This window comes from Epinephelus moara, chromosome 12 (assembly GCF_006386435.1).
Source record: "Epinephelus moara isolate mb chromosome 12, YSFRI_EMoa_1.0, whole genome shotgun sequence".
NCBI classification, from domain to species: Eukaryota; Metazoa; Chordata; class Actinopteri; order Perciformes; family Serranidae; genus Epinephelus; species Epinephelus moara.
Genome location: NC_065517.1, coordinates 17895504 through 17920930, shown reverse-complemented (window position 1 = coordinate 17920930; position 25427 = coordinate 17895504). Strand labels below are relative to the sequence as shown.

At 41.6% G+C, this 25427-nt stretch overlaps 1 protein-coding gene across 1 annotated transcript in view; it reads right to left on the bottom strand.

Moving 5' to 3' along the window:
• Positions 1-736: 736 nt before the first annotated feature.
• The window catches only part of hadhaa (hydroxyacyl-CoA dehydrogenase trifunctional multienzyme complex subunit alpha a), a 25764-nt gene continuing 1073 nt past the window's right edge, over positions 737-25427 (bottom strand). The window contains 22 exon segments of the mRNA XM_050057982.1: positions 737-961; positions 1658-1803; positions 1884-1998; positions 2399-2480; positions 3039-3152; positions 5143-5211; positions 5342-5482; positions 6117-6203; positions 9308-9479; positions 9588-9722; positions 9811-9837; positions 9839-9906; positions 11614-11670; positions 14698-14816; positions 15552-15674; positions 15763-15865; positions 16096-16215; positions 18059-18111; positions 18114-18175; positions 18406-18539; positions 18756-18826; positions 24024-24065. Of these exon segments, the coding sequence (XP_049913939.1) occupies positions 816-961; positions 1658-1803; positions 1884-1998; positions 2399-2480; positions 3039-3152; positions 5143-5211; positions 5342-5482; positions 6117-6203; positions 9308-9479; positions 9588-9722; positions 9811-9837; positions 9839-9906; positions 11614-11670; positions 14698-14816; positions 15552-15674; positions 15763-15865; positions 16096-16215; positions 18059-18111; positions 18114-18175; positions 18406-18539; positions 18756-18826; positions 24024-24065 (2186 nt within the window). The 3' untranslated portion in view covers positions 737-815.

Genomic DNA, 25427 nt, shown 5'->3' with positions numbered 1-25427 from the left:
CCCCCTTTGGCCAATTGATGTAATATTGCTTCATTCGCATCCTCCCATGGCCCTCTACCACTGTGCCAAATTTCACATGGATTGACCAAGTCAGTGAGGAGAAAAACATGGAACAGACACACCCACACACAGAGTTTTTCGTCATTATATAGTAAGATATACTAAGATGCCTGAGACTACTGAACCCAGAAGTTAAGATGAATCAGAGGCTTATGACAGATTTACAAAAAACAGAAAATTCTTATCTCAAACAGCATTGCTAATGATATTATTGATCCATTTTCCTTTTTTTTTAATAATAAAGATGACTAAATGGATTACTTTGTAATTGTAATACTTTGTAATTGTTCTGAAAAGTAACCATTAACTCCAGCTAATTCTAGAGGAATAAGTTTAAAGTAGCTTAAAACTAAAATATTCAGGTAAAGTAGAAGTGCCTCAAAACTGTACAATATCTGTTATAAGTGACCTCTGTGGTTGGTCGGAACTTGCTATACCTTATGGGTGGTGTAGTATATGACAAAGAACTCATCTGAAATCAGATGGTTTTACATGAACATTTAACAATCAAAACAAGTATCAGTGTGACTGTGCACAGTTTCTTAATTTGACTCAATGATAGACATCAGCTTAAAAAACTATCAGTAAGTACAAGTGGACTTGCAGCCTCAGTGCACCCCCTTATCTGGTCAAATCGCATCCTGTTTCCCAAGCTCCTGTGATTGAGGTAGTACCCGACACACTGTCACCAAGTTAATGTTGTGCTTCATAAAGTGAAAAAAAAAAAAAAAAGTTTTATGAGTTTGAAAATTGGATCATTTGTAAAACTTCTTGCTGGGTTCTTTGGCGTGGTCCAGTAGAAGCTGGCAGGGTGTGAATCGGCTTCCGTACACATCCTCCAAACGCCTCAGGTGGCTCACAAGACGCTCTGCACCAAATGTGTCTACAAACCTGAAGGGACCTAAAGCAAAAAAGTAAAAAAAAGCAAAAGTGGAATCAGCACCAACAATAAAGAGAAAGCTTTGTATTTCAGGGCTGTAATTTTACAACAACGTTACATAGGGCTACTATTTCAATGACTACGTCACCTAGTGTTAACTCCATGTGGGGCAAACCTGCAGAACATTATATTTATTCCAGCCAGAAAGAATTAAGAATCAGATTAAACGTTTACACAGTTATTATACAGTAATAGTTTCCTATTAAACTGACTATCAAAAGGTTTACACCACCCCTCTCTGCCTGATTGAAAATTCCCTCTGATCTGATATGGACCTCACCTGTCTCCTGCCACTGAGGTGGTTACATGAGGCTTTTTTATTCTGAGTGGGCAATTATTCTGATTATCGGTGGAATATTAGGTCTACATAAACGCACCTATTGATTGCCTGCACAAGTCGCACGTGGAGGAAGAAAGAGAATACACTGTGTATTTCATTTGTCCATCTAGACTCACTGTAATCTACTTGTTGCATTACATTTTGGTAGTTCTTTGTATTGCTCTGTTGATTGAACAGACTAAATAAAGGCACAGTGTTGACAGAAACCATCAAAACTTGATTTTTGTTAAAATAACCCTTATCAATACAACAAATGTTCCAAACCTTTGAGCTGTATTTTATGGCTCTCGTTCAGTATGTGTAAGTATGAGACCTACCACCGCGGCAGGCAGGGAAGCTGCCACCAAACACAGCTCCAATGTCCCCCTCTATTGGGTTTCTCAGTATTCCCTCCTGAAGACACAGAACTTGCTCATTTACCAAGCGAAACACCAACCGGTTCTGGCCGTCAGCATCTGAATTACTGCAACAAACACACATGATCATTTTTTAGAGAGGAAGATCAGAGGGACGAGCCGATCAGACTAGAGGATGTTGTCTTACACTCCTGGAGGAGCTGCCACTTTGTATTTCTGAAGGATTTCTTCAGCTTCAGGATTCACTCTCTTGTCTTTCTTTTTCTTGTCATGGATATAGAAGCCTTTTCCTGATTTACGACCTGCAATTGATAATGAAGACATATTAGACTCACTGGGCTTTGAGTGATACAAGAAGGTTGTGTGAGCACACAGTTAATGACAAAACAGTGTCACAGTAGGTTAAAACTAGTTTGTTTTTGGAGTCACTGCCTAAATATTGTTTCTCATTACTGGCAAAATAATCTCAGATAGATATTGATTCAGTTTATAGATTAGTAACCAGAAATATGTGCTGCCATATGTGCTGCCTGGACGTGATTGTTGTTGTTAGCATTACATCTATGTGCTTGGGTCTGTATGCAGTTATTTCAGCAGTGCACCTACACGCTGAGCTGAATCTTTAAATCACACATCAGTAGTATGAATTAATAGACAAGAAAATAATGACTATGTTGACGATTATTCTCATTAAAGCTTTACCTTTGTAGCCTCTCTCCACAAGGGCCTTTAAAATCATCACGGCAGGAGCTCCTCCTTCAGAGCCACAAGCATTGTCTATGGACTGTGCCGGGACATACATCGACATCAGTATAATGTATTATAATGGTAACTATATTCATAAAATAAAGCTCATAGAGATAATACACAGTCCCCCAGTCCCAAATGGATCCCTTACAGACTCATTGACTCAAGCCCTAAGCCCTTACAGACCAAGGACCAATTCCATTTCTTCCCCTTTGCCCTTGTCTTGGCCCTTCCCACTGGCTTTGCGCATTGCGGGAAGTGGTGTCCCAATTCTCCATCAGGTTAAGAGCTAACATGACGGAGAATTGGGACAACACCAAGCTTAGGGCTTGAGTCAACAAGTCTGTAAGGGATCCATTTGGGATTGGGGGAGTGTCCCTTCCACCCCAACAGTCTTATCACCAAGTCCATATGATCGTGTGAATTCAACTACACGGGCCACAACTTGAAGGCTTCACGTACAGTGGGGCAAAAAAGTATTTAGTCAGCCACTGATTTTGCAAGNAATTACAGACCTCTCTCATCTTTCTAAGTAGGAGAACTTGCAAAATCAGTGGCTGACTAAATACTTTTTTGCCCCACTGTACAACATTACCTTTACAACTGCTGTTACGAGATCAACTCCAATTTCATCTGCCAGCAATGCCACGCCCACAGGAAAACCAAAGCTAGTTGAAAAGGAGTCCAATTTCTCTATGCCCACACCTTCCTGTGAAACAAATCATAGGTCATTTTGAGGCTATAAGCTGTCAGATGCACATATGAGCATTATCTAAAAATCAAACCCACAGGTGGTGTGTATGAGCTGGGAAGACCAAAACCTGTAACCTCTCTTCTGTGAATGACTTCTGGTTATGTATTTGCCCGAGAGAGGATTCAGTTAGAGGATGTTGCATAATGTTATGATGTTTAAAGACCCTGCATTTAGGCCCTGTCTACAAAGATTTCTCAACTTTATGCTTCACTTCTCTGTAGTCAGTGTCAGTGAAAAAGACGTTTGGATGGAGTCAAATGCCTGGGTTCTAGTGTTTTTAGCATGTAACAAAAGCCTTCATTTTCAACAACGCTGTATATATCTTTGCACATGAAGTAGGTGATGAACTGCGTCATTTTCTTAGCTCTCTCAGAGTTGGATGGTAGCTTTGTGAAGCTGAGTGTGTCCAGTGTTGGTTAATTTTTCGGCGGAACGGGTTTGGATGGTGGTGTGTGAAATGAGCCCTCGTGTTTGCAGTGTTCCCGGAGTATTTTATTCTCATATGAATCCAGACGTTTGATTTAAACGCTAACGGTGCATTTCTGATTTCTTTCTCTGGTGCCTTCATCTTTAGCCCTTTTTAAATAGGAATTGTGCAAATTTGCAGGAAAGCCCAATCAGTCTTCTTTCAGCATTGGCAGTATAAAAACAAAATCGGGGAGTGCAGCGAAATGTCGCCTACCAACTTATATTCATACAGAATGCGCCTTTTTCGGGGCAATGGGGGGCATGAGCAAGTAACAAAACGTGTAGCTCAGCGTGTGACGTAAACAGTGACGTGGGAGGGAAGCCGCGGCTGGTCAGTTCTTCTGTGATTCTTTCGTAAGTCGGCCCGTCCTTCACCGTTCCTGTCATCTGACGATTAATGCTCTCTTCGTTTGCGAGGACAAGGAGGGCGCGCAATTCTTTGTCTCCTCAGTTGCTCATCTTTACAGTGTCTGTCAGGTTTGCGTTTCCCTCGCTACTAGCTGCTCATTCCTGCTATCAGTTGTTTCCTGTTAGTCCACCGCCAGTGGCTCGCACGTGCGGCATCATCAACAGCTCCTCCCACAAGTCATCAACAGCCCCTCCCGTGGCGGAAGGGCGCCTCGTTCTTTTTAAACCAAAAATGTTCCGCCAATATGACAACCCCTATGAGGCAGAAAATTGGACACCTTGGATCAACTCACCAATCCGGCTCTGTGTGTCTAAACACTCGCAGCTTGCCAGCAAAACGGCCCAACATTCACTGAAAATCTGGCAGTGTAAAAGGGGCTTTTGTTTTGAAGAACTTCCTGCCAAGTGCCGCTGACAGAGACCGCTGCTGACCTCACCAGGAGAAAAAACATCACCACCATCTAGTGGACTAAAACAGCAATTGACTAATTTATTATTCTAGTACCAAATTTGTAATAAAATGTGTGTTTGAAAAAATGAATGATGTATATAATAAAAGATCAACAGTTGGTGTCCATGTAACAATACAATATCACCATCCAAAATATTGAGATACTATGGTGTATCGACCCCCCCCCCCCACCACCCCTATGGTTCAACCGCTGTTTCTGGCGGACATACAACGGTGAGGTGCCGCAAATATCATTGGGATGGCTTCACCCTAGAAAGCGTTCCGAAAAGAAGAAAGTAATGACCTTAAACTCAGTTTGTGTGTTTACAAGAGGCCCAAAGTAGAGGAAAATATCCATTTACAAGAAGATTTACGGCCTTATAATCACCCCATCACTGTGGTTAACCATCTGCACACAGATTGACCGTTTGGCACATCCATCCTTGGCTAATGTATCTTCAGACTAACTTAAATATATTCTGAAGTTTTATTTCTAAGAATATAAAAGTAACTGTTATTTTCAAGGAGATGTGATGCCCAACTTTTCCCATATAAGAGAAAAAAATATCATCAGTGCTGCATTATATCTGTGGTCTCTGCGAAGAGTTCTTTGCTTACCATCAAAAGTAACACAGCCGCAGCCGTCATGAAGTAGAATGAGCGATTGACGTAAAAGCCTGGGCTATCCTGTGGTTCAGGGGGTTGGCGAGCAGAAAGAGAAAGAGACAAGACACAGACAAACACACCAAAAGATTAATGTAGTAGAAAGTAACGTTAAAAAATGTTGCTTTAAGTACACTTTCAGAGTTGCTCTCACCTTAACAATGAAGGGAATCTTGCCCTGTTTAAGGCCTAAAGTGACAGCAGAGGCCAGGGTGTCTTCAGATGTCTTATCTGAGGCAATGGTCTCCATTAACGGCATCTTTTCCAGTGGAGAGAAATAGTGCATGCCGATCACCTGCACATGCACACACACACAGGTCAATCAGCGAGGTTTGCTTCAAAAATGTCTTTTTATACTTTACATTGTGGCTGACTTTGGTGTTTTAAAGGGTTGGTTTGAAGTCACATAGTCACACAGTCACACAATAACACAAACAAACAAACAAACTGATTGAGGCAGCAGTAGACCAGCAGCTCCCATTTTCAGTAAGGTTAAATGACTATTTTGTCAATGTGGTCTGGATTTGAAGAGAACATAAGTTCAGCTCCCTGTCGGGGAAGGCTGTCTGTTTGGGAAATACAGAGCATATGACTGGCATGGAGCATACGATTGGACCCCTATGACTTCAATTCATCAAGAATTTTCTACATTTTTGCATTTTTTATTTACCATAGGCATACAAGAAATACAAAATTCTCTTTGTGAATTCAACGTAACATGAGGTGAGTAACTGATATACAAATGATCATTTAGGGGACGAAGTATTCCTTTAAAAGTCACAATGCATTTTCACTAAAATAAAAGCTAAGAGAAATCTACATTTCACTCTTCGCTCAATATGTAAGATGTTGACTGACAGGGTACAGTACAACATTTTCAATACCTTTACACTTCAGTGAAAAAAATGGTTGGGGTAAACTTGTCTGACCTTTTCAGGGCGTTTGCTGTTAGCAGCGATGTCCTTGATGGGCAGAGTCGAGGTGTTGGAGGCCAGAATGCAGTGAGGAGGGGTAACCTGTGGGAAAAGAGAGGAAATGATAAATACCATAAAACGCATTTGATTACCAGGAAATGAACGCCTGGTAGTATCGAAAGGTTGAGGAAAGTACTTCATGATTTGGGCCTGAAGGTTTCTGTTCAAACCTCCGTGAAGGTGACTTTTAGAGGGTGAATCTTTAGTTCTGCGGCCAAAATGTGTCCCTGGCCTGCCTCCGAAGAATACAGAAAATGAGTACGTGTTTGCTGTTCCACTTTTAAGTGTCAACAGCAATTCTTGGTAACTAATTGTGATAAAAGTGACAATCAATACACTGCAGATTCATCCATCCATTTTCGTAACCGCTTACGTTCTTGAGGGTCACGGAAGGGCTGGGCCCAACCCCAGCTGACATTGGGTGAGAGGCAGGGTACACCCTGGACAGGTCGCCAGACTATCACAGGGCTGACACATAGAGACAAACAACCATTCATGTTCACACCTACGGACCAAATTTAGAGTCACCAATTGACCTATCCCCAACCTGCATGTCTTTGGACTGTGGGAGGAAGCGGGAGTACATTGCAGATCATACTTTTTAAATATAGACTAAGACCATTTTACTGGACAAAAGCACTGGATATACAGTGGGGTTGCAACTGCATGAGACTTTAACACCACAAAAATGAATAAGTCCTCAAGTCATCCCAAGTGCCATCAGTATCCTTAACTCAACAAAGTGACTAATGAGTCTTAAACCATTGACAGACAATGAGCTGATCTAATGTGCTGATGTGTTTTGTAATGAAGCTCTGCTTACAGTAAGCTCAATCAGGAAGACTTTCTTTATGCTATATCCATTCACAATTCTCTCTCTGTCCCACTCCCACCATTCAGCTGACTGTGGGTGTTCCCTCTATCGGTTAGCCAGTCAAATTTTGCTACGATCTCCTTCATCCATTCATGCTGCTGCTGCTGCCAAACTTTAAACCTGTTCTCCTCTCTGTTCCTGTCAGCTGCCATTTTAGGCAGAATCGTCCCTCCTTCACCCCATTTACCTCCAGTCACCTTATCAAGAGCCCAGAACAAGTTCATCAAAATCCCACTCCTCTTCACATCCAGATCCTCAGCTCCCTCTTCATCTTATCTCATCATCACCACTAGTGTCTAGACTCAGTAGGGGGGATTCCTAATCTACCACATCTTTACCACCCTCCTGGAATAGATGACATCACGATGGGGTCTAATCACCAAAGACTTTTCACATGTTCACTTATGTGAACATGTTAATAAATATTCTTTTCTCTCAGCAAGAATCTCTCCTGATTTAAATGACTTTATGTGCTTGTCTTAATGACTATTTGTCTGCTTTTTACAATGATGTCTTTTGTGTCTGGTGTGCTGAAGACAATATCTCCACCCATGTTGGACAATAAAGATATATTCTATTCTATTCTATTCTATTCTATTTGAATCGTCACAGTGTCACAGTATAAGATTACAATGACCCTTAAAGGAATGAAAACAAACCTTTTTTTGATTGAACTTGAAATCTTTTTTTAAATGGAAGTTAATGTAAAAAGTGTGACAGGCAGTGGAGGAGGACTGGAGATTTGTTTTTGAAACCACAGACAAGCAAATGTACACAGTATAACTGTCAATTTTTACACCACGCTACACCATGAAACCAGTATACTGCTACAACCCTGATATACAGAATTTTATCGTCAGAGAGCTAATATCTGACTTTCTGTCCGTCCAAACTTTCAAACTGAAACTCTTCTAAAGGTAAAATCCAGGGGCTGTATTCACAAAGCTTCCTAGTGCTAAGAGTTGCTCCTTGTGGCAAAGAAAATTCTTAGAACTAGTCCATACCCATTGGTAGCTCTGTCACCTTCTACCTATGCCAGTCCTCAATGCCTATGTGCAGTTTCACATATTGACCACGTCAGTGAGTAGAAAAATGTGGGACAGACAGAATGACTGACTGACAGAATGACACACTGACAGTTTGCGTTATTATATACAGCATACCATACCATGACTTAGTCATACCAAAAATGAGAAAAAAACCCAAAACATTGGGCCACAGGGGGAGCCACAGCAATCGGTCGCATTTTAGCCATTTTTAAGCATTTTTCTGTTGTTATAGCGCCACCCAGTTGCCAATTAGAGTTACATTTCTCCAGTCACCTTGAGGCGTCCTGTTCTACGTATCTACCAAGTTTAGTAAAAATCGATATGGCGGTTAGGCCAAGATAAGAAATTAGCTCTCTAGCGCCCCCATTTTGTTTGATGGGGTCAATAATGAAGGGGTCCCCTCAGATTATGTGTGGTCATATGCCTACAAAGTACAAGTACTCATACGGGGGCATGAGATATGCCCATTCAAAGTTTGCAATTTCAATCGGTTGCTATAGCGCCCCCCTTAACGTTAAGACTAGGTCCAGTTATTCACAAAGTGTCTTAGATCTTAAAAGAGCTCCTGAGCTGAAACACTGTTAGGAGCAGGGAGGAGGACTTTTAAGAGGCTTAAGAGTTTCTTAAGCAGAAGAGAAAATGGTGGAAACACAAAGAGGTCGGAGAAATATTCTCCTAACGCTGGATGGCAGTGAGTAAATGAAATGCTACAGATTAGATCATGCAGGGATAATATGTGTGGTTGATCTCATTAGGGGTACGCACACATTTCCCACCTAACACTAAGCGCCAGAAATAAAATGATCACAACGCTAAGATATTTGAAAAACTGGAGAAATGCAACAGTGCAGCAGTGATGACTTTGGTGTGTCTCAACCTTCCATCAGCAGAGTGATCACACTGACAATGACAACACTTTCATTGTCAGCAGTACATTTCATTTCCACTGGGTGTCCACACCTTGCAAGCTCACAAAAGGGTGTGTCTGTGACAACCAATCACATCTGTTAAAAGAAAGCATCATACTTAGCAACGGGGGTCAACGACACCCCCTCAGTAAGGTAAAAGTTTCTGTCTCTTCCTTGCTCAGCGTTGCTCTGAGAGCTTTCCTAAATCACTCCTAAGCTAGGACTACTAAAAAATGTTAGTCTGAGTAAGGAGCTCTCTGAGGGGATTGTCAGAATGTTTGTGACTACGGCCCCAGAGCATGAGATTGTACTCACTGCTTCCAGCTCCTTCAGGATTTTTTGTTTTAAGTTGATGTCCTCAAACACGGCCTCTATCACCATGTCAGCAGTCTGGAAACCAGTGTAGTCAAGCGTAACTGAGAGATTGGACATCTTGGCGTCACGCTCAAATGACGTCATGGCTCTTTTCTTCACCTTTGAATTGAGACTGAACACAAACACAGGACACGTTTGAGAATGACACTTAAAAGCTGATCCGGGAGCCATGTGCTTTAAGCAATTTTGAGGAATAATAAAATTTGCATGTGCATCTTACCATCTGTAGATATGGTCATATCCCCTGCTGATGTTCTTCTCTGTGGTGTCCTTTAGGATGGTGGTCAGGCCTTTATCTATTGACAGCTGGGCTATATCAGCACCCATTATCCCTGCACTGAGGATCGCCAGATTCCTGACACACAAAACACATTATTCAGTCTTATTGCTGACACTAAGGCAATACAGCAAATGTTTGGGGTAATATTCCCCCTCTCTCTTACTTTACTTCCTTCTCTGGCGTCTCAAATTGCATCCTGACCATGGTAAAGGCCAATCAGAGCTTTGGACTCTGAGGTCGCTGCCAGCTTCCCAAAGCTCTGTGTAAGGGTCAAAAATAGACAAGAATATAGCTGATGCACTCGTGAACAAGATCCCGAGATACTTAAACTCCTCCACCTGAAGAAGGACCTCCCCCCTGACCTGGAGTGGGCTAGAGGGTAGGATGGAGCGGGAGATTGACAGGCGGATTGGGGCGGCGTCAGCAGTGATGCAGGCGCTTAACCGGTCCGTTGTGGTGAAGAGGGAGCTTAGCCAGAAAGCGAAGCTCTCGATTTACCGGTCGATCTACGTTCCAATCCTCACCTATGGTCACGAGCTCTGGGTAGTGACCGAAAGAATGAGATCGCGAGTGCAAGCGGCCGAAATGAGTTTCCTCCGCAGGGTGGCTGGGCTCAGCCTTAGGGATAGGGTGAGGAGCTCAGACATCCGGGAGGGACTCGGAGTAGAGCCGCTGCTCCTCCACATCGAGAGGAGCCAGTTGAGGTGGTTCGGGCATCTGGTAAGGATGCCTTCCGGACGCCTCCCTTGGGAGGTGTTTCGGGCATGTCCAACCGGGAGGAGACCTCGGGGCGCCCCAGAACACGCTGGAGGGATTACATTACCTGGCTGGCCTGGGAACGCCTCGGGGTTCCCGCGGAAGAGCTGACGGAAGTGGCTGGGGAGAGGACTGTCTGGGCTTCTTTGCTGAGGCTGCTGCCCCCGCGACCCGGACCCGGATAAGCGGAGGACGACGAGTACGAGTACGATAGCTGATGCAAATAGCCTAGGGCTGAACGAATGATCACAATTTTATTATTTTTCCATATCGTCATAAGATACGAGTCAGGGCCATAATTCATCATCATCAATCATAGTTTACATTTCATGATGTTTTTCAGACTTTTCAGATTTTATAATGGGTGTTTAGGGAAGAAAGCTAGAGTGGTGACATCATCGCTAGAGTGTGGAGGAGCTGGAAGGTCTTAAAATATTCTGAAGAAATCACTCCCACTGCCACGATTTTCACTCTACATACACAATTTATACACCAAAACATAGGAAAATTTGTGCTGGTCATAGAAATGTGACAGTGGAATCACACTCTCTTACACATTTGGCACAGTGAGCTTCCAAGCAAAAGGAGAGCCCTTTCTTTGTCATTCACTCCTATGTAAACTGAGCAGAGAAATTTCTTGAAAAGAGCTGGGGGCACCAGTTTTGTAACCTGCGACCATGATCACATTTTTGACACCACCAACTTAAAAAAGACATCTATGCATTTGGGAGAATCTCTTCTCTTTGGTGGTATCCATATTTTGACAGTTGGACTCACAATTTTGGCGGGAAAAGGAGGTGTTTGAGAAGTTTGATCTCCATTAAGTCAGCTGCCTGGTCTAAGCCTTTACTACTTTTACTACTATTGCTACTTTTGGGATAATGGATGTTAAATACATATTATAATGTTTTGTAGATACATACAACATTAAACACACTTAGTGCTCAATACCTGTAGAAGATGTAGTATGTAGTACATGTAGTTTGCTGTACTTGTAGTAGGCAGTACATATCAATTACAGTGCAGCAGGCACCCGTCAAAATTTCTTGCAAACTTTTCTAGTTATGGACTCATAATTGAAACCTCTCAGCTAAATTGTTAAATGTGATGAATATCCTAGTCACTGTTTTGGGGTACAAACATTACTGCAAAACTTCACAACTAAGGGGAAGGGAAAAAAAAGGTTAATGGACATTTTTTAGAAACTCACCTGAGCTTCAGTCAGATAACCTGCCTCTCTGCCCTGCTCCACTCCAGTCTTCACACACTAACACATCCAAACATAAAACAGAGAGTGACACATAAATGACAGAGTTCATAAAGACATTACAAAATGAAATGCAAGAGAGAGCCCCCCTCCCACGCTTGCCTGATATCAGACAGAATTGTCCATCTGTTATAAATAGGAGTACATATTGTGGGATTCACAGGACCACAGATGATTTGTCATTTGGTAAAATCTAAACTGGACATTTAAAGGCTTTTCTTCTCTGCATGCTCTTTGTTCTCCAAACAAAGACAGCTATTTGACACCCATCTCCAGGATGTCTCACCTCAGTGAGACACAAGTCTCACAACTTGATTGGACAGGAGTTTTACAGTGACATGTGACTCTGTGATGTCACAGGCATCTGTAGAAGGTCTGCTCCCTTCAGACAGTCCTGCTCTCTTACTCGGGAACTGCGTAGCAGCCCACACCTCTTTCCGGCTGGGCCTGGACCAGCCCAGATGCTCAGAGCCTTGCTCCTTGCCCTGAACCATCAAAGGTTTGGGCAATTGCTCACAGACTCTCTTTTTACTGGACTATGACGTGCCCACGCTCAAGGCTGAGGCAAACCTGAACCAGAGAAGTTAGACTTGCAAGCACAAGGTTTGCAACTAGCTTTCTAGGAACAAAGAGAACCAAGTGAGTTAGCACCCAGCGTCTAAATCTGTAAAGACCTCGAGTGACCAGCTTCCTCAGAGAATCTCTGCACTAATCCAGACTGTTTGCAACACACGTCACATTGACATAGACTCATTAACAAATAGGCTTTCAACAGAGCTACACCCAAACAGGCATCTCAAAGTTCCTGCTTCTTTTCCTTTGTCTTTGTCCTGACCACACGGTCAGACAAACACCTCCCCCAACCTGAAGCCAGCTTTGATTCGGCCATCTTGTAGTTCTCTGTTGTAAGCCATTTTGTTTTGTAGGCCAAACGGCTCTTTGATCACCACACCCGCCTTTGTCTTTCTCTCTCTCGCTCTCTCTCTCTCTCTCTCTCTCTCTCTCGCACACACACACACACACACACACACCAGGGTTGTATAAAGTTAGTTAGAATTTGTGTGTTTGGTTTTGCTTTGCTAGTTTGTGAATAGAATAAATATAATTCTTTGGAATCATACCTGCTGTCTGTTTAATGTTGCACAAGAGTGAATGAATAGTCAACCTCTGCTGCGTCAAGAACTCCAAAATCCTTCAGGCTTTACTGTTAATTTTATTATTATATTTTGTCATTAATTCAATTATTAATCAAAACTCCAAATTAATAGTTTAGTGTTTTTATGAGACTGATATCTTGCTGGCTATCATTTTCCCTTTATGGGAATGGTGCCCCGCGAGGTGATTTAATGTTAAGTCACATTATTTTACATAATTATTAATTATTATTAATAATTATTAATTACTTTTCCGATAGCCAATTGACTCCAACATAATTGGTGCCTCCATGAGACGCCCCTAATTTATGTTCACAACATAATTGGTGCCTTCGTGTGAGACCCAGGAATGTTGACCACAACATATTTGGTGCCTCCGTGTGAAGCCCGAATTTAAATCCCTACATATTTGGTGCCCCTTGGTGAGGCCTAATATGTTGATCACTACAATATTATGAAGACAAAAAAAATCATCTGATCCTCCATGTCTATGCTTCCCATTCATTCTCTATATAAACAGCCATACAATGTATTCTGATAGCCCTGTGACATGTTTTGAGAGATGGGCGTCCGCTCCTTATTTGTATAAAGCTGATTCTCTGACGACAGATTCAGCAACTTCGTGGCTTATTTCCTCCTTCAGATGTTTTCAGAGACACATTTCAGTGAGCCATTTCATTCTCAAGAGGCTCAGCATCCCTCAGAAGCTGCTGGTGTCCTTCTATCGCTGCTCGATCGAGAGCATCCTGACGTACTGCCTCCGTGTTTGGTTTGCCAGCTGCACAGTGGCACAGAAGAACGCGCTGCAGGGGGTCATTAAGGTGGCTCAAAAGATCATTAGCTGCCCTCTGACACCACTGAAGGAGCTACACAGCTCCCGTTACCTCAGGAAGGCCCTCGCCATATCACAGGACTCATCACATCCCGGACACAATCTGTTTGAACTGGTTCCATCAGGCAGACATCACAGGGTCATCAAAACACGTACAAATAGACTTAAAAACAGTTTTTACTCCACAGCCATTGTTACATTAAATACTGCTGGACATTGAGTGACTTACAAAACACATGCACTTCCGTATAACCGGTCATGCACTTTATATGCACTTTATGATACCGTCTCTATGTGTTCTTATATTGTTTTTATGTGTTCCTTCTCGTCTCTTTTTTTACTATTTTTTATACTATTTATTAGCTCTTTTTGTACTGTCAAGGACTGCACTGAAATTTCGTTGTACCTGTTACAATGACAATAAAGATATTGTGACTCTGATTCACAAGCAGGTTCATCCTCTAACCCATTCTGTTTGTTGTTGGTTATTTCCATAAAAACTACGACTTTATTTTCATAATATAATGACTTTTTCTCATTAAATTATGACTTTATTCTTGTAATATTATGACTTTTTCTCAGTTACGACTATATTCTCCTAAAATCTCGAAAAAACAAAAACTTCAATGTGGCCCTAATACTCCGTCGTACTTAAAAATTCTAATAATGTAATAATAATGATAATTATAAATATGTTTTTTTCTTAGCTTTTTTCTTTTTCCCTAGTTTAAAAAAAAAAAAAATTTCTAAACCTATTGTTTTTTTGTTTTGTTTTTGCAATTTGTAGGACATGTTTTTGAAAGAAATCGCACCAGTTTGCTCAGGGTTCAAAGGTTTAAATACTTGCAAAAGGCTTCTGAAAGCAGCACAAGAAAATTGGTGTCGCTTTCAAAGAATTTTAAAAAAAAGTTTGTGTTCAAGGTACTGCGGTACTTGATTTTCTCCCCTCAAAATTCATGCACATTGTGCGAACCCTGATATAAACAGCATCATGTGGAAATAGGTTTGTCTTCTGCTACTTCCAATTCATGGGTTCCTTACCTCAATGATTTTTCCAGGAGCAGGGTAGAGACCTCTAGTCTCTTTCTGTACCTTCTTATCAACAGTCTTAAAGATCTTCTTCCTCACTGGACCCAGGTCCATCACTGTGTCCTGCATCTCTGCTCAGGCACACAATACCAATTTACAGATGAAGACCATTTACAAATGAAAGGTGTATTTACAGCCTGACTGTTATATGGACATATAGTATCAGTGAATGTGCTGGTTGATGAGTAAGAGAGCAGGAGTTTTTTCAACGTCTTTACAACATACAGTTTTTGAAATCCTGCATTTGTTCAGCTCAGCTCAGTCTGAGAGTCTTTACTGCTTTTTACTGTAATTTCTGTCCGCACCATTGAAATACAAGAAAGTTCCCAAAAAACAAAGACTGGACAGATGTTGACCGCCAAAAACATCTAAAAATAAGGGTAAAATATCTGCGTCTTTCAAACACTCTACACAACCTGAATCTGTGGACAGTCGCATGGATTCTAGCGACTCTTAGCAATGTTAAATTTCTAGTTATTGACTTTTCTGCATCAAGACAAAATCTTTCATGAGAGAATCGCGATGCATGCTACACTTAACCTCCCCCCACTGTGTCTCAGTCTGTCTGTGTTATTAAAGATTGCATACGAATTCATGCTCTCCAGTTTTCCCTTTAGTGCTCGTGTCTCCTTCATATCTATTCTCTGACTATCAAATATGTTTTGAAAGACGTTTTGGGACAACACCTCCATAGATATGATTAGCTGACTGGATGTCACATAAATCATTCAAAATATCTGCACAGCTAAGTACGAAATGAGATCTGGTGAGATTAGAGCAACTAGTGTGAACCATGCTTCACTCACTCTGCATGAGACTCTTCTCCTTTGTGAGGGGAACTTTCTTCTTGGCGATTCCCTTGGCTACGTCCACTGCAACTTCCTCGAGGTATCGAATAGCCCTCTCCTCTGTAGGCTCAATACCAGGACCTGGAGTAAACAGAGTTCAATCCACTCCACCCTCACCTCCAGGAGCACATCATAGAAGCAATGAAGAAATGCCACATGCAGAACATACCCACGGGGTCCACAAGCTGGTGCACTAGACCCATCTTCTTGGCTTTGTCTGCCCTGATGTTCCTGCCTGTCAGCATCATGTCCAATGCTTCAGGGAGACCCACCTACACACACACACACACACACACACACACACACGCAGCAAGCAGATTGCTGATATTGTGAGCTAATATCCCCCCAAGTGAGGCCCTTGACCTTATTATACTCCTGTGTAACTCAGTAGCCACTAGCACAAGACTGTGGCTGTGCTTTCAAGACATTAACTGAATATCTGATTAATATGAGTGAGTGTGTGTGTGTGTGTGTGTGTGTGTGTGTGTGTGTGTGTGTATACAATTTTAGGCAGTCTCTGAGTGCCGCCAGCTCCAGGCAGCAGTCCCAGTTTGACCTCAGGTGTCCCCAGGACCGTTCTTTTGCTTTTTGTTGCGATTCGGTAATGGCAGGCTATCGCAACCTACAGAGAGGACACAAAATTGGGACTTAGTGGACAAATATTAAATTGAAAAAAATACCACAATCAAGTGCTGCTCCTAGCTACAGTAGACTGCTCAAGGGATGATATTTTTCTGTAGGCCAACGTGGGAGTTAGCGTCAGTTTCCTTGTCAAAAAGCCAATGGGATTTTTCTTTTGGAATTAAGATTAATCCAGAAAATAATATCTGTGGCAAACAAACGTTTATGATACTTACAGGTTCTGTTCAGCAAGATAATTTCCACAAATTTACAACCCTTTTGGGTTTTTTTGAAGCATAAATGCAATTGCCAGAAATAAAAAGCTAACATTAACTTACAGTATAAACAAACTACACTGTGGTCGCATTACATGACATTCCTACCACAACAAGGCTGTAAAGCCGTGTTCAGCCTGATGACGTTCTGTAGTCTCATTTAGCCACTTGTTAGCAACCGCCTTTTGAAGGCAGGTATTTATAGTGCTAAATTTTATGTCATAAAACAAAACGTGAAAGTCTCCTAAACTTGTGTTAACCACAAGCCTTATTTCAGGCATCTGACCAAAAACCCATTAAAAAAAACATTGACTTTCAGATGAGGTAACTGGGAGCGCTACAGTGCTAACCCATTTCCAGTTTTAGGGCTCATTCCTGGGGCATTCTATAGGAAGAGATGTACTGCTGCGTATCAGCAGAGGTTTTTACAACTTTTACCAAAGTAAAAGATCATCTTCCACCTCTGCATTTGCTTAAAATTACTTAAAGTTTGGGTGCATTCACACCAGGATAGTCTGGGGGACTCGGTTTGATTGGGCAGGGAATGCCGAAAAATTTCACACCTTCATTTGGTTCAGTTCACTTTCACACTGCACTTTTAAAAGCGAACCAAACCAACTGGACAACATCACACATACAACAGCTGCGCGTCTGGGGGTGGTATTGCCCAAAACGAACACTGACCAGGAAGGAAAAAAAGCATGAGGAAGAAGAAAACCCAGCTCATCGATTGGCCGGGACTGAAAACGGAAATCCATCCCCTTCAGCCGGCTTGGTCTCCACAAAAACAATGGAGTCACACCAAATTTATGCAGTCTGCACCTCCTCACCACTCCACGTCTGCCCGCAAGACATTTTCCAACTTTTTCTTTTTTACCTCTGCTTCTCCCGGTTTGCGCTGTTGGCTTTTTTTTTCCTACCCAAAATGCACTGCACTCTACGTCACTTCCCCTCTATGGTTCACTTCCTCTCTTTGGTTCGCTGGGTAGTCCATTTGCATTTCTCACTGTAAGCGAATCGCACCAGGGTTCGCTTGCAATTGAACTGAGACCCTCAGTTTTCAAACAGACCAGGGTTTGCTCATTTGGTCCGCACCAGAGTTCGAATGAGCGCTCACACCACTCCAAACGAACCAAACTATCCGTGGAAGCGGACCAGGGTTGGTTTAAAGCGGACCAAATAGCGCCAGTGTGAATGCTGATACACACTGGTCTGGTTATAACTAGTTATTTGATGCTATAAAAAAAAAAGGTTTGATGTCATGACTTATGGCTATGTGTGAAAATCGGTGTGCTCTTGATCAACGGCGCTGCTAGCGATTGGTCGGACATGTGTTTGGGTGGAAACTCGACACCACGGAGATCACTTCTGTGCACACTCTGGCTCCAAATGACATCACCAGTGCAAGATGGCAGCAGATATACAGGATATTTTGGCTTCTTTTTTGTACACTGGGGTTAAGTGGAGACATGTCGTCCATCTTTCTATACAATCTATGTGTCTATCTTACACACACACACACACACACACACACACACACAAACACACAAACACACATTGCTGTCGCACCTCCAGGCCTCCATCCAGGCAGGAGCCATTGATGGCAGCAACAAAAGGAATGGCATCTTCTGACCTTCCTGAGAGATACGGGTGACCTCCTTACTGCTCTTACAGGATCGGATCATACTAAGAGTAAAGAAAGAGTATTTGATTACTCAGTTACACACACTTAATTTGACCAGTTCTATTGTCGACTTATGTATGAATTGAGTTGTGTGACTTTCTTTACAAGCCCCAGTTTGCTCACAGTTCAGGAAGTCTGAAGTGTGAAAATGCACCATAGTAAATTTCTTCTGGTTCAAACCTCATACAAATGTAGGAGTGACCACACACACATGTGCTGGAAATAAACCTACTTGATATCAGCTCCAGCGATGAAGCAGCCAGGCTTGCTGGAGATGAAGACGGCACTTTTCACAGCACTGTTCGACCAGATTTCCCCCATCACCTGCATCAGCTCGCCACTGAGCTGCGACGACAGAGTGTTCACCTGCGTATACACAAACACAAACACACACACACACACACACACACACACACACACACACACACTCTGATTAATCGTGTCACATCTGTCAGTGGGAGAATGAGACAGAGACAGGTAGTCAAGACTGTCACAAACATAATCTCTCTCTCTGACATGTATGTACGTACTGTCTCTTACTCTCCTCCATAAACACACACCCACACAGATACACAAACACACCTTGGCTTTTGGATCACTGAGTCGTATAACTGCCACATCATCCTTGAGCTCGTAGCTGACGTGTGTTCGAGCTTGATGGAGAGAACAGTGAAAAAGATGAGAGACCGTCAGACAGAGGGCTACCAGTATTGTATTATGCTAATTTCTGCTAGTTTAACACTATCCCTGGAGAATATTTGCATAAATAGCACAAAGACACTTGAACAGTGTCCTTGCTCAAGGGCACTTTGGCGTATTGGGAACTGCTGGAAACTGGCCTTTTAACAGTTGAACTGCAACTAAATAAAAGTGAATGTTTTTAAAACCTAAATCTGTCTGTGGACAGAAATGTAATGGTGAAAACAGGTACTGAAGTGTCTGACTGCTATTGGCTGGTCTTCAAAGTCAGGTGGCGCACTCTTTGACAGATGGCACCAATCATACTGGAATTTCTAACTTCGATAACTTCAAAATGATAACTTGAAAATATTGATTTTTGATAACATTTTCGATACCATGGGGAAATATTGACATTAAGAGCATAAAATGTAAATATAACAAGGATATAACATGACAACGATGACTTTTCATTTCTTGGTTCGGAGCAGAGAGAGAGTAAGAAAACAAAGCTAGCACCAGTGTATCAATACTTTGGAAAATGAGCATTGAAACCGAGAATCGATATGTATTGATAAACAGATATTTTTAACAATTTCAATCAATTTACAGTTTCTAGGAACCTTGACACTAGACAGAGGCTTTAGTCCAAATTCTAACATTTTAAAGTCAATTTTAAAGTTTTTTCCCCCTAATAGCACTATGCTATGCATTATGAGGAATTTTTTTCCCAAACTATTCCACTGACCTACAGGTGGCGGTAACGTGCCAATATATGCAGCAATGTGCCAACACAGGCATTGAAGAAACCGGAAGCTAATAAACACAGATAAGTTCAGTTGCAGTACAAAGTGGGAAAGAGTGCAAAAAAACCACAATAAACAATAAACATTATGTGCAAAAACCAAATGTGCACAATGCCAGAAAAGGAAACAGTTAACACTAAAGCCCAGTTTCCACCAGCCACTTTCAGTATGGTACCTTTGGAACCAAAAGTAACCCTTTAGACATGGTACCTAGACCCTAGCATTTCCACCACAAACAGTACCTTTAAATGTGGGTGGGGTTGTTGTCACTCACTGCTCCGTCCAGCACTCACTGTATTTCCTCATTAGCAGTGACAGAGAAAGAAGTCTGCGCCTCGTTTATCGTCCACAGAACGAGGCTACATGCCAACATTTGTTGTCAAAGTGAAAATGTCAACTTTGAGCCAGTAAAATCAACTTTGAGTATGTTGACTCTGAGTTAAGTTTGTGGTGAATAAAAAAACCCATAATCAATAGAGCACTGATATTGTGATTCACCATGACAACAGGTTAAAAAAAAAAAAAAAAAAAAAAAAAAAAAGACAGAGCCGTCATTTCAAATCCAGTGAATGTAGGGATATTAATGCGTGGATATGCAGACTATCTTTTAGAAAAGAGGTTGAGTCAGAGCAGGGAAATGTGTCAATAAGTTCCAGTAATTCATCATTAGACCATACCCTACATTACATTTTAAATGTATTTGTTCAGCTTTAATCTGACAGGTTCAAAACAAAGGGGGCCAGCAACTGAAGACAAAAAATAACATTGAAGATTTAAATAATATACTGTATAAATCAAAGACAGAGACATGATTGTAAGCTCACAATGTGATCCAGTAAATAAGTGGCTGGTGCCTTAGGATAAAATACGGTACATTCTAAATGTTGCACATCCCTTTGAATCTTGGCCATCTTCAGCTACTTCAACAAATGTAGTAAATCTAAACACTGTCACTGAAATGCTGTGAAAACAAGTTCAGACCGAGCGGGAACCTCCAGTGCTGGAAAATGGAGCCAACATGAAAGTGACAAAAACTGCAGTTTCTTGAATGGCTACGTGAGGCTGGTTTCAGAAGCCAGTCAATCCCCATAGACCCCCATGTTAAAATGCCCAACTTAACGGAAAAAATAAACATGTTCACAGCCCCGCACATAAAAAGGTTTGTGTCTCTAGAGCTAATTTCAACATTCATGACAACTGTACAGGAGGTGAATTTTTATATAACTCACCCGTTTACATTTTATTAAGGCTTAAAGTCATGCATGTTTTCTAGCGGGGCCGCTTGAGTGACAGACTGTCTGCGAGGCATCACCACAGTCAGATCCACCCCTTGCTCCTCCACAGCTTCACCCTCTTGCTCAAAAAATAGCCACAGTAATGTCGGCTGATATGCTGAACTCAAGGCTTCAACACGGGAGTCCACAAGCCCTGAAGTCACGGTACCTACGTCCATTATTTTATACAGACTATGGTTCAGACTATATGCAGCCCATTTATAAAACTCACTTTCAAATTAAATTCAGCAGTTGTATCACAATTATGCTCATTCAGAAATATTAACATATAATCTTCAGTACTGCAGGAATTATGTAACATCAGTGTGTCCGATTTCATCATGAGTGATAGAGATTATTCACATCTGTCTTTGATTTGTCACGTCTTCAAAAAGGACATGAGGAGGTTTTATTCTGAGCTGAGGTTGACTTGATGCTGTGTAATATTTGAATGTGAGGGCAGAAACCGCTGTTCAACAAGTGACTGACAGGCCCTAAGGCCTTCTTAAGAAGTATTCAGGAGAATGACAAAGATGCAAGGTCACAGTTACCTTGACCTTTGACCAATAAATTCTAACCTGGCATCAACATGCATTTTTTGATCGGATTGCAATCGGATAGCACTTGACCACATACATTTACACCTGGTATTAATATGCGTCTCTGGTGTCCACATCCAGATCCGTTTGCCATCTGATCACGCTCCGTTACCCTGACGTCATATCCTCCTCATCTTCTTCTGTAAACATTACCAGCAGCAGACTACAACATCATATCCTGTGCTCCGCAATAACAACAACAAGATGTTAGCCGCTCCTAAAGTCGCGTTACTGTATGGGCACTTTTGTCGGACCAAATGGAGAGCAGACACTTCGTCTCAATGTGACTCCATCCTCGGCTATCATCCGTGTTTTCTTTTTCTTGGCAGTCACTACCCGGTGAGGGTTGTTGTTGTTGTTGTTGTCTTCTTCCTTTTTCCCATGCTGGCGCACTTTGCTTACGCATTTTCGCCTATGGAGTTGCTGCATGTGGATTGGAGACGCATTTGCATTTACACTTGTGTTCGATGTGGTCACAATGCGTCCCTGACCACCTTAAGAAGTGGTTTGGCAGATCGGATGACAATCCGTCCTCAATGCATTTCAAGTGCATTTACACTTGTACTTTCATGTGGTCAAGAGCAATTCCATTGCAATCCGATCACAAAAAAACGCATGTCAATGCAAGATGTAAAGGGGGTTAGTTAGTTGAGGCGCTTTCTTGAGAATGAGACAAACGATATATTACGAGATGATGCAGTCGACAGCAGATTTGGGTATATTCGTCTTGTGCAGCAGACCCCTAGGGAAACCAAAATAGGACTTTTTAAATAACAGTAACACAAGAGACACCTTTCTTTTGCTTGTGACAAGACAAGAATGGAGGCAGAAAAAAGGTCATCCTGTGAATTTATTACATGTTAAGAGACGAAAGCAAACTCTTCCTTTGAACAAAACAATCAAAGCTCCAATGTTCCTGTATATCTCCTGTTGTCTTAACTGTTGTGTTTCAGCCATTTTGAGATTCTTTAACGACTAGATATTACATCTGAAGGTCACCCATAATTCGTAAGGCCATAGTTATATAACGTCCATGCTGACCAGTAACAGCTTGTCTTTCTTACCCTCCCAAACTCCAATCAGTCATCACTGCATTTACCTTGGAAACCAAGCATTACCAGATCTAGCCAGGTTAGCCATTGTTCACAATAGCAGTTGAGAACAACGCATTACACTGTATTTCGACCATACAAATACTGTAGCAACGTGCCCACTGATAGACAATGGTACAGTATATTAGTACAGCTTTCACTACCGCTGATGTGTGGAGCAGCCACCTTGGATTTTAGGGTTGCATTGGTGAGATTCCTCTGACCTTCCTAGATGGAAATCTGGCCTTAGGGTGTGCTTCAGTTGAAATTTCCAACTTTCCAGAGCAAACAGAACACACCTACATACCCCAGGTCATAGATTTTTACCAGAAGTAACGTCTATTGTAATGAACACTATATACTGGGTCCAGGATCAATTGGAAAGTGTGATCAAGTGACTCTACACATAATTTACTAACTCAAAAAAGGGTTAGTTACTCATTATTGCTGCTTAGTGGCCGGTGTTGAATAGTACTCCAGTATCAATGGGCAGTTCATCAGAACAGCTACACACTGTCAGCAGACTTTACCTTGATTTATTGTGTTAATCAAAACTCTGATGGTGGATTCATTTGTTAGCATTGTGGTAACATTAATACAAAACTAGAATTTACGCCTCACAGTTGTATGCCTCAGTTTACATCCATGTCTGTGAAAACATGGATGCTTCACACACGTCTTCCCAAAACAGCAAAGAAGATCTATACAATCAACATGGTTTCAAGGTGGACGCCCAAAATTAGTATCACCAAGTCAGTATCTGACCAAATGTCTCCCCTTCTGTTCCTGAGTTATGGCCAGAAAAGTGTTGACCTTTGACCCTTTGGATATATAATGCCATCACTACATCATAATGTCCTGTTAGAAATTAGTATATGAATTCTTGAGTAATGGCCAAAACATCTTTTGTGTCCTTGACCTTTGGCCTATGTCTACCAAAGTCTAATCAGTTCATCCTTGAGTCCAAGTGGACGTTTGTGCCAAATTTGAAAAACAAATCCTGAAGGCGTTCTTAACCTGTTGTGTTCACATAAATGGGATGGATAACCTTACAAACATAATGCCTGCGGCCACAGCTATCGCCAGCTTAAAAATATAAAGAACAATAATGGCCGCTATAGCTATACATAGGGTCCTTTGAGTAAACACTGCATGTCAACATAACTTTTGATTGTTCAGAGGGAAACTTCCCATCCACCGTTGATAATAATATCTGAGCAAACATTTGACTACGGATGTTACAGAAGGGAAAACAGTCCCTGCAGGCTGTACAGAACAGTATGATTCCCATCATCGCCAAACAAACATAATAACGTCTAAAATGGCCTGATACTGGTAAGTACGTCTGACACCATCAGTGAGTGCATATTAAATGGACCAATTCCATCATGCTCCTTTTTACCTGCCAATGTTGAAGACACTGATAAGCTTTGGCTGGTGTGACCTGAGAAACAGACAGAGACAGGAGACATTTAAATTAGATTTAAATTACAGTAAGTACCTCCTATGGTCATATTTAAAGATATTGAACACTGTGCAAAATACTTGTCTACCAGCAGCTTCAGTACAAAAGAATTTGTATCAGACCATCTTAAAACTATATTGGTGGAACTCTGCTGCTGAGGCACTGACAAAACTTCAGATTGTAAATGATTTGTAAGGCAGGGGATGACTTAACCTGCTTCTTCAATAGCTTCTACTTTAGTGGAAAATTATGAGAAACTGCACATGTAATGAAAGTGAGTAGTGGACTGGCATGGCGTTGAATTTGTACATCATTTTCGTAGGATATCACAGGCTGTTCATCATTATTAATAGGTTATTATGCAGTGGTTTGACTGGTCCGGCCCACTTAAAAAAAGAAAATTGGGCTGTATGTGGGCCCTGAATTAACATTAGTTTGACACCCCTGCTTTAAATAGTTTAATGTGACCAATCAATAGCCCAAATCATAAAGATATTCAATTTAGAATAATATAAAACAGAGAAAAACAAGTAAATACTCACACTGGACAAGCTGGATCTAAGAAAATGGCATTTTTGCTTGACTGAAACAATACATTGATTATCGAAATGGTTGATGATTATCTCTTTTTTAATGACTAATTGATTGATTAAATATTTGTTGAATAGTGATAATAATAATACTTATAGACTTTATTCAGATAGCAGCTTTCATTATTCCAAGACCACTACTGACCATTAAATGCTTTTATCTTACTATATCTTATCTTACTATATAATGACGAAAACTCTGTCTGTGTGTGGGTGTGTCTGTTCCACGTTTTTCTCCTCACTGACTTGGTCAATCCATGTGAAATTTGGCACAGTGGTAGAGGGTCATGGGAGGAAGTGAATGAAGCAATATTACATCAATTGGCCAAAAGGGGGGCGCTATAGCAATCGATTGAAATTGCAAACTTTGAATGGGCATATCTCATGCCCCGTATGTCGTAGAGACATGAAACTTTGCACAGAGATGCCTCTCCTCATGAGGAAGAAATCTGCCTCAAGAACCCATAACTTCCGGTTATATAGATTTTCCGCCATTTTGAATTTTTTGAAAAACACTTCAAATCGATCTCTTCCCAGGAAGTTTGACCGATTTGCATGAAACTCGTTGAACATAATCTAGGGACCAATATCTAAAGTGAAGCATGACAGGAAGGATGGGAGAGAGAGGCAAAAGGCCCGTTTCCACTGCAGGAACTTCGGGGTAATTTTACGGGGCCGGGGCCGTTGGTGCGTGTCTCCACCGCAGGAACCACCCCCGAAGGACAGAGTTCCGGAACTTTTACGGGGGCTA